This window comes from Oryctolagus cuniculus, chromosome 21 (genome assembly GCF_964237555.1).
Source record: "Oryctolagus cuniculus chromosome 21, mOryCun1.1, whole genome shotgun sequence".
Taxonomy (NCBI): Eukaryota; Metazoa; Chordata; class Mammalia; order Lagomorpha; family Leporidae; genus Oryctolagus; species Oryctolagus cuniculus.
This window is the reverse complement of record NC_091452.1, coordinates 6140704-6153754: the sequence shown is the minus strand read 5'-3', so window position 1 is coordinate 6153754 and position 13051 is coordinate 6140704. Positions and strand designations below refer to the sequence as shown.

The window sequence follows — 13051 nt, the reverse complement described above, 5'->3', positions numbered from 1 at the left end:
GCACCTCCAGGCTACGCTGCACCCCCAGGCTACGCTGCACCCCCAGGCTACGCTGCACCCCTAGGCTATGCTGCACCCCCAGGCTACGCTGCGCCTCCAGGCTACGCTGCACCCCCAGGATATGCTGTGCATCCAGGCTACACTGCACCTCCAGGCTACACTGCACCTCCAGGCTACGCTGCACCCCCAGGCTACGCAGTGCCCCCAGGCTACGCTGTGCCCCCAGGCTACGCTGTGCCCCCAGGCTATGCTGCACCCCCAGGCTCCACTGCGCCCCCAGGCTACGCTGTGCATCCAGGCTATGCTGCACTTCCAGGCTACACTGCACCCCCAGGCTTCACTGCACCCCCAGGCTACGCTGCACCCCCAGGCTACGCTGTGCCCCCAGGCTACGCTGCGCCCCCAGGCTACGCTGCACCTCCAGGCTACGCTGCACCTCCAGGCTACACTGCGCCCCCAGGCTACGCTGCGCCTCCAGGCTACACTGCACTTCCAGGCTACACTGCACCCCCAGGCTTCGCTGCACCCCCAGGCTACGCTGCACCCCCAGGCTACGCTGCACCTCCAGGCTACGCTGCACCCCCAGGCTACACTGCGCCTCCAGGCTACGCTGCACCCCCAGGCTACGCTGCACCCCCAGGCTACGCAGTGCCCCCAGGCTCCACTGCGCCCCAGGCTATGCTGCACCCCCAGGCTACGCTGCACCCACACACTACACAAGATTAATGAGCCCCCTTCCATGCTCTGCACCCATGAAGCGAGCCACCTCGACACTGCCTCAGCGTAGAGGAAAACATGAGGCGTGGGGGGAATGAAGCTGCAGGCCCTCCAGGACCCGACCCATCGTGGATGGCCAAGCAAGGGAGCGAGCTTGTAGGAGTGGAGAGGCTCTCGTTGTTAATGGTGTTTTGGTGTTGAGTTCTTAAACACATCAAACAAATTTCCTTTGAAGCGGTGGTTCCCGACTGCAGTCGGGAGGGCTGCAGGCCTCCCACCTCCCAGATGGCTCAACCACAATAAACGTTTGGCCTGTCAGATGCACAACACTGACGAACTAATTGAAATATGCTGTAACCAGCAAACCCAAAATAAATGTGGAATAATCTTTCCTTACATGATAACCCCCTGAACTGCCTGCATGTCTGGCTCTCCCAGCCTCCTGAGCCTCACCTACGTGTGGTTTTTGAAGGACTTAAAGGCTTTTTTCCAGAGTGATTACCCAAGTGGAAAAATTTCTAATTGTAAAACAAGCTTGGTTTTTCTTTTATTAAAAGAAAGAAAGAAATCAGGCAACTGAAAAGTCAACTCAAAAAATGCCAAGGAAAGCAATTAATGGGCCCTTTAGGGCGAGAGAGGAAGCATTCCAGGTCCCAGAGCGTCCGCCTCCTGTCCAGTGCTGCAGGCAGGGAAGCCCCGCCTCCCAGCCAACTTCAGGCCGAGGCACCCTGTTCCCTGGTGGACAACCAGGAAGGGCCACCTATTCCTACTGGCACACCCCACCCCTCCCGCCTGCCCCAGGTAGGGACACTGGTGTGGGCTGAGCCCTCCCCGCGGGGCTGGGAGGCTGCGGGCCTGCTCCGACCCCCGGGGATAACAGATGCAGGAAGCACATGCACAGCCTAAGAGGCAGACTGGAGGGACGCTCCCGGCTGCCAAAGGGAGAAATCCAGGCCCTCACTGGAACCACCTCCCAGAGGCCAAGTCAGGCAGCCCTGGAGAGACAAAACGCTCATCATCTGCAGGACCTACGTGCCAGCTCCTGACGCGTGTTTCCGGAAAGTTCTGGTGGCAGAGCCCGGGCGAAAGGGGGGCTTTGGGATGTGGGGGTCCCAGGGAGCCCTGTCTCTCCTGAAACGCCTCCTTAGGAAGACGGCTCCTTGGAGGAAGGACTGTCTTCGGCTCTACGGTAGGAAGACCCGTTCTGTTGCTGCCACCCCTCTGGCCTGAGCGCACAGGGTCTCTCCTCCGCCGTGGGGAAGGGGGATGGGTACCGCCCTTCAGCGGGAAGCCGGCCCTCAGGAAGAAGCTCCAGAAAGGCCAAGGGAGGACGGCTCTCCCTTCTCGAGTGTCTAAGATGAGCAAAGGCAGGACTCCGCCCGACCGCCCGACCCGGGCTCCCATCCCCCAGGGACTGACCAAGCCAGGTGCCCTGCTCCCGCTGGATGCACTGTCAGGGCACACAGGAATACAAAGTGGCAGGTCCTCAGGTCCTCATCACTCGTGGAGTCCATGTTTGTTAAAACACACTTGTAACCCTCAAATCAACACTCATGCTGCTTTGGAGGTCATTCTCTAACTTGTGAAGAATGGCCCAACGTGCAGACGGCAGCCGAGGTCCAACCAGGCCGTCTCTGCCCCCCGGTCAGCCCTCAGCTCTCAGACTGCAAACGAGACTCCTTCTGGGGTCTGTTCAGTGCTGTTTTTGACAAATTTGTGCTTTTCGTTGGTGATTTTGCTGTTTAAAATGGCCTCCACGCACGGTGCTGCATGATGTCTTGTGTTCGTAAGTGTAAGGTTATGATGTACAAAGAAAACATGCATGTTGGATAAGCATCCTGCAGGCACAAACGACAGTGCTGTGGGCCATGAGCCCAACATTCATGAGTCAAAAATATATACAGGGGCTGGTGCCGTGGCTCACTTGGTTAATCCTCCACCTGTGGCGCCAGCATCTCATATGGGCACCTGGTTCTAGTCTCGGTTGCTCCTCTTCCAGGCCAGCTCTCTGCTGTGGCCCAGGAGTGCAGTAGAAAATGGCCCAGGTGCTTGGGCCCTGCACCCGCATGGGAGACCAGGAGGAAGCACCTGGCTCCTGGCTTTGGATCGGTGCAGCATCAACCTTAGCGGCCATTTGGCCCAACAGAAGGAAGACCTTTCTCTCTGTCTCTCTCTCTCTCACTGTCTACAACTCTACCTGTCAAATAAATTAAATATATATATATATAAAGATGTGGGCCAGCTCTGTGGCACAATAGGCTAAACCTCTGCCTGCAGCACCAGCATCCCATATGAGCGCCGGTTCAAGTCCCAGCTGCCCCTCTTCTGATCCAGCTCTCTGATTATGGCCTGGGAAAGCAGTAGAAGATGGCCTAAGTGCTTGGGCCTCTGCACCCACCTGGGAGACCTGGAAGAAGCTCTTAGCTTCTGGCTTCGGATAGACTCAGCTCAGGCCGTTGCAGGCATTTGAGGAGTGAATTAGTGGATGGAAAACCTTTCTCTCTGTCTCTCCCTCTCTCTTTCTGTAACTCTACCTCTAAAATAAATAAATAAAATATTTATATATACATAGATAGATCTAAAGCAAGGTATCTTTTAACAGAAGCATATGCAAAATGATGGTTATGCACTGATCAGCTGGAATGAAATGTTGTGGCAGGGCTCAGCGGAACTTAACCCTGTACCTTCTCCTAGGAGCCATGGTTCAGTGTGGGCAGCGAACTCACAAAGCCTAACTCTGCCATGAACGAGACTCCGCTGTCCACTGTGGATGCAGATGTGACGCCTGACTTGATTGGGAGGTCTCTGTGGCTATAGGCTGCACGGCCACACCCACCAGGACAGCTGAGCCGCCAGCTTCTGCTCCAAGATGGGGGGACCAGCCTCAGGCTCTCCACGCTCTCCCCGACCCCACCAGGGATTCCTTCTGATGTCCCTGACCTCTGACCTCCCTGAGTAGAAACCCCTTTCCCAATAGGGGAAGAGAATGCAGGGTGAGGACGCGGCGACTTCAGCAAGGGGAGGGGGTGAGACTGACTCCTCTATGCTCTTTGCCCAAGGTTGCTACCCAGGTTTTTGATTTGTCTGTTACTGGATCCCTGCCTCGTGGTTAATTTCCTTTTCGTCCTCTGGCAAGGGCAGCTGTTACCATGAGTAATTCCTGTGAATGCCAGCCAGCCCCTCCTAAAAGAGCTCTTTATGTCTTGGGCCATAAAGATTCAGCTGAGGTTTATCCTGGTGCTTGCTGGGCTGGGCATGAGGAAGTCAATACCCCAATCCCCTTTTTATGGGAAAAGGGCCAATGCTGCTGCCAACTCCACGCAAAAGAGAGCACGGAACTGGCCATCGATGCTGGTAACCAGGTCCCAGCCTCAGCCTCTCCTCCCCAGCAGGGTGTGCACCCTCCATCCAGGCCACCAAGGACTTCAAAAACACATCACACACTGCCTACTTTAGCCTCTGAGGCAATTCTCTCCTTTCCCACCTGTTGGGGCCTTTGTGAGAGCCACAGATGTGAAGACTCCAAGCCCTACACACCTTTACAGATGCTGTGGGCTGATCAAAACTCTACCTCTTCTTCAAGGCCTCCTTCAATTCCACCTCTTCCAGGAAGTCAACCTTGACTACCTTACCCAGAAGAAGGCGTCTCCCCCTCTGAACCTTGCCTGCAAGCAGCACTCAGCACACACACCCTGGCGTCACCATGAACTCATCACTCAGCACACACACCCTGGCGTCACCGTGAACTCATCACTCAGCACACACACCCTGGCGTCACTGTGAACTCATCACTCAGCACACACACCCTGGCGTCACCGTGAACTCATCGTGCTGGTCACACGGCGAGTTGGCATCAGTGCTGTGTGCGGTTTTATTTATTGTATTCCATTCACGTATCTGTCTACGCTTTCCAGAAACCTTTGGTGACGACTGACACGGGGTACAGATGGGCAGAGACACATAAATGCACACGTACACAACCGCAGTGAAGTAGACAGGGTCACTGACTACAGGTGCAGACGGAGCAGAGCGCCCTGTGTGTGCTGAGCATCCTGGGAGCCCAGTCAGGTGAACACATGGAGGTGCAGGAGCACTGGGCACAAGCCAGACTCGGAACAATCAGCTGATCTCCCCATGCCTCAGCTTCTTCCTCTGGGAGGGCGGAGGGGGACACCACCTCCCTCACAGGGTGCGGTGTGGAGAAAGCTCTCCTGCCCCACCTTCCTTGTCATCAGCAAAGGGGGCAGCTTCCTGGGGAAGGCACAAAGCTCACGGGGTCCTAAGTGCCAAAGGAGGTTTTTCATGAGATGCTGTGAGGAGCATTCGCAGAGGGGCAGGGCCTCAAGCTGTGGTTTTACAGCAAACCAGACAAGGATTTGCTGTGGCTCTATTTGAAAAGCCTTAATAAACATCAACCAAACGGCCTCTGGGGAAGCTGTGTAAGGACCACTCGGTAGCATCTGTGCCTGCAGGCAGGGGCCCCGGTGCGCAGGTTGCAGCAGGGCTGCCTGCTAAGGGACTGATCTCATCTAAGCAAAGCTGAGGCTGGCGGGCAGGCGTCCAGTGGCTCACTTTGGGTTGACCGTCTGGTCATAAACAGCAGCTCTCCTGCCTGTGGTCAACGCCACCAGCGTGATGTCACTGTCCTTCCATAAAAGAGCACGCAGCCCCCAGCGTCTTTTCCAAAAACAGCAAGGCTGAGATCTTGAAGACCAGACGTTTCCTCTTCTACCCCCTCCAAACAACCGCACATCCTCCATGGCTGCCTGCTCTCAAAGGCCAGGCTGGACAGACATGCCCAGCTGGGCTGCAGAGGACATCTGCTAGGCGTTTACCAGGCCTCTGCGCAGGGCGGGAGGCAACGCTGGGTCCCCACCAGAGAGAACCCAGGGGTCCTTCGAGTCGGCCCTCTCACCATATACCTCAGTAGGAATTTTCCTGCGTGCCCACTGTGTGCACGGCAAGAGGCACACGAAGACTGTGGCGAGGCCTTCAAAAGCTTGTGGAAAATTCGCATTACCTTTGCATTCCACTGGGCCGTGAGCTTTCTGAAGCCCCTTGTATGTTCAGTGCAGCCGGCCCAGGAGCTCAGGACTAGCGAGGGTAACCGCCGCTCCCTGTAGCGAGCAGGCTCAGGAGGGCACCCAAGGTGGAGGAGATAGACTCCCCGGGGAAGGCCCGTGGGGAGAACCGGGGAGAAGGCCCCGGGAGGGGAGGGCATGGAGTCCTGCGCCTCTCAAGCAGCCTGGGAGGGCCAGAGCTGAGCGTGTGAGGAAGGAAATGGTGGACAGGGGGCAGGCAAGGTGGACAGAGCCCAGATCCCCAAGGGCCTGTGTGTACAGAGCACTTTCTTTTAGATTCCATCAGGAGCAACCAAGAGCAAAGGAAACCCAGGGACTTGGTGAGGCTGGTGCAGCAAGCTGCAGACAAAGCCCTGCATGGCGTCCAGGCCTCTGGGCTCCCATAGTCCCATGCCCTACCCTGCGGTCCCCCGGGCAGCAGCAGCCGGGAAGGCCAGAAGACAGGGCAGCCGTGCAGCATTCACCGCCCAGACAACCTGGGGCCGGAGCCCAGACTTCTTCAGGGCCAAGGAAATGTCCCGTGCATCTGGCAAAAGCACTACTCCTCGCAAGAAAACCGCCCTGCCAGAGTTTCCCCGCAATGGGAGAGGCCTGGGAAGCCACGCCAGCCGCAGAGCACGGCCTCCCAACAGGAGACAGGGACCTCTGCAGCACCGGTCCAGGAGTCAGACCAGCGAGGGTCCTGCAGGCAAGCCTCCGTGGGCAAGCGTAGAAGCTTCTAGTCCACCAGACACTGGCTCTGCGGGCACAGGTTTCTGTCCAGGGCAGGAGACAGGAGATGAATCAAACTCTACCCCAGGAGCTCACAATCCAGCAGACAGATAAACCAGGCACAAAAGTAACCATAAAACAAGGCAGATGCGATAAGAGCCACGCAGATAAGATGCAGTGGGAGTTGAGAGGGGAGAGCGAGGGCATGGGAGGCAGAGGGGAGTGGAGGGAACGGGAGCTTCCGTTACCTCCCCAGAGCGGGGGATGCCTTCCAGTCTGCTGAATGGGGGCCGGGGAGAGAGCTGGTGGCGGGCAGAGAGGATCCAAGAAGGATCCTGGACAGAGAGAGGCCCGCAAGCCCGAGCCTTGGGAGAGGAGCCCCGACCCTCATCTCAGAGGCCGGGAGGGAAAGGGAGGAGGAGGTGTGCGGGATTTCTCCGCGGTGGCAGCAAGTTGGTTGGAGGGGACAAGGCTGGGACTTGCCTTGCAATGGCACACACCGCATTCGCCTCGTTGGGGTTTCTTGGGGGGAACTGGCGACCCACCCTTCAGCCCTGCCTCTGTCGAGAGAGGGTGTGGGGGGAGGAGCTGGCACCTCCCGTTGCAACAGGAAAGGAGACCTCGGATGAAGATGACCGCACCCCATGCCAGGACCCCAACACCCACCCGCGCAGCGAAAAGCCCGGACCCAGGCCCAGGCCCAGGCCCTTGCCCGCCCGTCATCAAGGTGGGGTCGCCCGGGGAAGGCCCACCCTGCACGCACACCTGCCTCCACACGTGCCCCTGCCCGCCGTGGCACTTGTCACGGGGAGGGGGAACTCCGCGTCCCCCCCGGCTGCGGCCGACGGAATTTCAGAAATTCGGGGCACGAATCCGGGGTCCGGTGACTCCCCGAGGGCGGGCCCAGGGAGGGGGTCCCCGCAGGCCACATCCTCCTGCCCGCCCGCCCGCCTCGGCGCCCGGCCCCGCTCCCCTGCTCTCTCTCCGCGCGCGCGCGGCGGGCTGGCGGGCAGGGCCTCACGGGCCCGGGTCCCGGCCCGCGGCGGGCACTGCGGGGCTCGCGGCGGTGCCCGCCCGCCCGCCGACCCCCGGGCCCGGAGGGCGCCGCCGGGACACTCACCCCGAGCGGCAGGGCCGCGGGCTCCGTCCTCTTCCGCCGCGGGCTGGGCCGCCGCCGCCTCACGCTGCCTCCCGGGGAGCGCCGGCCCCGCGGCCCCGGCCCGGCCCGCTGCGCCCCGCGGCCCCGCGCGCCCCCGCCGCCGGCTGGCCCCGCGCGAGCGGCCGGGCCCCGGCGGGCATGCTCCGGGCCGTCGGCGGGCGGCGCACGTGCGGGCGCCCCCGGCTGCTCTCGGGGCGGCGGCCGCGGCTCTGAGGAAGCGGCGGGGCGCGAGCGGGCCGGCTGGACAGCTCTACGCCGCGGCGCCGCCGTGGCCCGCGCGTCCCAGCGGCCGCTGCTGCTGCCCGCGCGCGCCGGGCCCGGCTCGCATTCCCTCACTCGCGCGGCGGCGGCGGCGGCGGCGGCGGCGGCGGCGGGCGGCGCCTCCTCAGGCCGCGCGGGGGAGCGGCGGCGGCGCCGGCTGTTCGAGCCCGGCCCCGCGCCTCCGCCGGAAGAAGCTCTCCGCCGTGGGCAGCCGGACCCGTTCCTCGCCCGCGGCCCCGCACCCTTCACGCACGCAGTCCTGGTGCCTGTGGGGCGGGAGGGCGCGGGCGGACGCGCGGCGATCGCGCCTCACCTGAATAGCGTCACTTCGTAAGATGGCAGTGCCTCGCGCGGAGCGCGGCGCGGGGCTGGCCGCGGTGGGGCCGCTCGAGTGTCCGCGGTCGCGCGGATAAGCCGCCGGCCAGCCGCCGCGCGGGGGCCGAGGGCCGGCCGGCGGCGGCGGGCTCTCCAGGAGGAGCTGGGCGAGGACCAGGAACAAGCGTCACCTTCGGGTCCCCGCAGCACTGGACTCTGTACATTCAAAGCCCAAGCCGGGCCCTGGTGCAACTGGAAGGAGCAATGCGGGGTTGCGGTGGAGCGAAGACCGGCTTGCTGGCCCGCATCACAAGTCTCGGCCTTCCCCTGGAAGGGCGGTGCGAGCCGACGCGGGCGCCCCGGGCTGGGCTCAGAAGCAGCCCGGGAGGGCGAGAGCACAGGCGGCCGCCGCTGCCCGGTTACCGCGCCCTGGGCACCGTCACTGCCGTGACTCCCCTAGCAGTGCCTGCCTTGGGTGGCCGCCCCTTCCCCCTCCGAGAGCCCGCCCGCCGGAGCTGCCTTGGGATTCCTGGAGCATCCCGAGTGAGGCTCTCGGCCCTGAAAGCCGGTGGAAGCCGAGCTGGCCTGACCACCACTGGACACTGGCTCTCGCCGCGGCTTGAAGAAAAACGCCAGCACCACAGGGCACTTCGTCTCCACGGTGTTTATTGCGTGCTCGTACGCAAGAATGAAGACATGGCCCCGCTTACAACTTCATTGCCCCAGTGTTGGACTAGATGGAACTGCTGCAAGCGCTTGTCTTTAGGTTTAATCAGCGGCACTGCAGGAAGCAAACTCTTCGTATTATTGGTCACTGTTACAGTGAAACTGTTAAATATAAAACATAACTGTCTTTTTAGTTATAGTCATAGGGTATATTGTGTCTACCAATGCACATTTATGCTTGACTCCTCACATATCTGAGGGGCCCACTGCAGTGAAACACAAACCAGATTGGAAAAGGCCTAGAAACCCGGATCTGAGAATATCAGTGTAATTATCAGCAAACTGCCATAGAGCTCTTGGCAGGGCATTTTCCAGCAAAATTTACACAATGTAATTGGTTTAATCAGGCCTGCAAAACTCATAACCACATATGGCCACTCAACAGGTAAACAGGATTTACCTCTGATTTATACAGAAAATTAGGTGTGCATTTTTTAAAATTCTTAAAGATTCACAGCACAACTGGCACATTAAAATTCAGTGAAAACTTCTTTTGAAATATCTAAAAATTAAAATAACAAAACGTGTGTGTGTGTGTGTGTGTGTGTTCAGAATTCAAATAGAATTTCAAATTCAGAAAGGAACTTGGCTCTCTGAAATCATAACCTTCCAGCACCCAGGGGTAGGCACCTCCCTCACTTGGTCCTATTTACCCACCATCACCTTGCGGGTGAATGTCAAGGGACAGCTAAAGGGGTAATTATTTTGAATACACAGGCAATAACTTTTAGGAATACATCCTATATTTATAATCAAACAAACCCTAAATCACCAATTAAGATCAAAGTGCTTTCTGCACTTAATTTGTTGAGTCCAGCACTTTTAAAATTTCAGTCACACACACACACACACACACCCAAGATGGAAGCACATTTAAACTCAAAAGTTTCTTTGCAAGGGGTGGAGAGAACACCTCAGACCACCTCACAGAAAAGTCAACCCAAGGCACTTTTAGGTCAATGGCTCGGGAGACAGGCCTTTTCTATTCAGAAAGAAATCACTGCCTCAAAAAAACCTACTTAATTAAAAATGATTTGGAATGTATGTGGGAAATTCAAAAAGCTTGTGGAAAAATTGCAAAGATGTTTATTTTGGTGCAACAATGGAAGTCCATGTCTATTTTCATAGTACACGTTTCCCACCAACTTTTTGAAGACCTCTCAGGTGCATGGATTTCAATTTTTCTTGCACCCAAATAAACTTTTCTTTTAATCCCACCTTTGATTCAAAGGAATGTTCTTCCCCTTCGGTCCTATCATTTGCTGCTGAGGAAGCCAGGCCTGAGCCAGGCGGGGGCCCAGGGGCATCTGGCTTCCAATCTCCCCTCTCCCATCCCCCACGCACAGCCCTAGCACTGTCCTTCGGCTACACATGCCATTGCTTCAGTTGGAGATGTTCTTCTGTTGGAGATGTCCATAGATGGACACTTCTAGCCCAGGAGTGGCTCCTGCAGACAGCAGCTTTGTCAAGGAAAGCAGCAGGCAGCCCTAGGCCATCGGGAGGGCTCACTGTCCATCTGCATTTAAAAGGCACTTTCCAGGGAGATGCCTGGAGTCTTTACTAACCACAGCACTGTCCCAGCCGCTAACAGAAGCAGTTTACCTCCCTGGGATAGCAGCTGCTGTGTAAGACTGCCACCTGTCCTACTTTTGGTTTGAGTCGACTTTCAGCTGAGTGTTTTGCGAAACAAGCATCACCAAAGGGGAGAGAGAGCAGAAACCATTTTCCTTGGTTTCCCTCTTCACAGCTACAAAGAAAATCGAATAGAAATTTTTTTAAAAAATAAGTAACTGATAGTTCCAATCTATTCCACACTTCAAAAGTCAAAACATATGCTTGCAGAGAGAGGCACAGAAGATGTTTTGACGGAGCTTGATGCCTTTTTTGGAATAAGCCAATTATAGGTTACTGAGAAGATAACTCCTTGGCAAGATGGACCCATCAATGCTGCTGAAACTGCATTTCCTTTTTCTTAAGAATGCAGAAGACTTCACAGCAAAAGTAGGGAACAATGAAGTCTTAACAATTTTCAAGTTAGTTCTTACTATCGTGTTTAGGAAGAGAACGTACTCAGGAAAGTCAACCCCTTCAGGAGCTCTCGACACAAGCTTTCCCAGAACCTGACTAAAATGGACTCTTCTTTCCTCTAACTGGGAGATCAGAGGAAACAAAAAGTAAAGAACAAAGGCACTTGGTTTCTTCCTCAGAAACTCTGATTAGGCTGTCCCAGTGGGAAAGGAACCTGCAGCTGGGTGTCAGTGGGGTCCTCCCCCTTGCTGAGACCCCCCACACAGAAGGGCAGCCTGTGGGCCACAGGCCAGGACACAGCCAGGGGAAGCTTTGGTGAAAGGTGCCCAAAGATAAGACTTGAGAGCAGACCTACACCCTAAAGGGATGATCTGGTTGGCTTGGATAACTACTACTACATATGATTAAAACCTACACAAAGAGAAAAAGCTCAAAAGCAAATCAGAATTTAAAGCCTGAACATTCGCAATGGGACTCAATTCTCAAGTCTGCAAGAGTCTTATCAACACTTCCCAAGCGTGAGCAAGCAGGCACTGGGTTCTGCCTGGCACCAGACCCTGGGTGGTGAAGCAACTCCGACGGAACCAGCAGTCCCAGCGCACACCTATACAAGCCTCTGCATCACAGCAGAGCCCCCTGGCACGCAGCACTTCTCAGAGTCAAGAAGGCACTGCCGGGCAGTGGGCGGAGCCATCCAACAAGCTGTGCGAAAGGCACCAGGCACAGTCCCTGTCCATTAGCAGGGAGATCGCTCTGACCCCAACCCAGTGTCCTACAGAACCTCCTAGGGAAGAATTCATTCTTCTGGATGGCAAGGGTGGATTGGGTGGAGGGAGGCGAAAGCATCCAGGTGATGACTGCCAGTGGAAACCATGTCCATGAAGGAGACCAGGGCTGCTCTGTTAGCAGCTTACTGAGTGATGGCCTGTGTGTCCACCTATCGTCCAGGTGGGCCACAGTTACATTCAGAATGATGGGAAAGAACTGCAGCTCTCCTGCAATTTACTTTTGTTTTTGAAAGTACTACATGAAACAAAATTGGGGAATTACATCCCTCTCATTTTTTCCTTACAAACAAGTTAAAGGGAAACGAAATGAGTTCTGTTCATGTAGGCGTCAAAGATTTCCAACAGTCTATTACCGCTATTCTACTATTTACCCTAAGCCGTATTTCACATAGGACTTGTGTGATTTCTTATAAACCTCAACACAACTGAAATCCAAGGTGTGCTATAACTTTTTTATAGTCAGTATGTATTAGTCTATCACTATAGAAGCTGTTGTTGAGCACTTATTTTTTAAAAAAATGAATCATATTTACAATGTAGAACATGTTATAAAATCGGTGTGCAAAGTTAATCATAAAAGGATAACACTATTTGTTTAGAAACAAGCTGCCTCTCCTGTTTACATTTCCTTATTCTGGATATAAATTGGAGACATATACTATTTAAAAATAACACTTTTTAAATAGTAAAATATACAAGAGATTCCTGAGCATAACAAAAATATCTTGAAAATATGTGGCCATTTGAAGTACAAAATAGCAAGTGTAAGAATAGCATGATTGTAAAACTACTGTTTGAAGGCTTATAAACAGTACAAAATAGTTTGCCTTTTCTGAGTGCATACTTATACATTAGTGCAAACAAAAGGTCTCAAAATTTAATGGCTACAAATCTCAAAGATTTGCAGAGGTGCGCAAAACGTGAAACTTCTTTAGTGTCATGCGAACTGAGCCCAGTTCTCGATTAATCCTTTCCAAACGATCTTCCAAGGCTTCCTAGGAGAAAACATGGAAAGTTTAATTAGAATTCCGCATCAAGTTCACTGGTTCCACAATGAACATCAAATTGACCTTCAGCAAAACAGCAAGTATAAACATTAAAACTATACATAGCTATCTTGCTCTGTAATACAAAGCATCTTATTTATATTCTTTCTTTAAAACTGAGTAACGTGAATCAGATTTTCAACCACTCAAAGTAACTGCTGCGCTTTAAAATATTTTCAACATGTCTGGCACAGTGAGGACATGGACATTCTAATAACA

General features: G+C 55.3%; 1 protein-coding gene across 1 annotated transcript in view; it reads right to left on the bottom strand.

The window, feature by feature from the left end:
• The window catches only part of MPHOSPH9 (M-phase phosphoprotein 9), a 171761-nt gene that overhangs the window by 101209 nt on the left and 57501 nt on the right, over positions 1–13051 (bottom strand). The window contains exon 23 of the mRNA XM_070066113.1: positions 8243–12781. Coding sequence (XP_069922214.1) covers positions 12680–12781 — 102 coding nt within the window. The 3' untranslated portion in view covers positions 8243–12679. The remainder of the gene's footprint in view (positions 1–8242; positions 12782–13051) is intronic.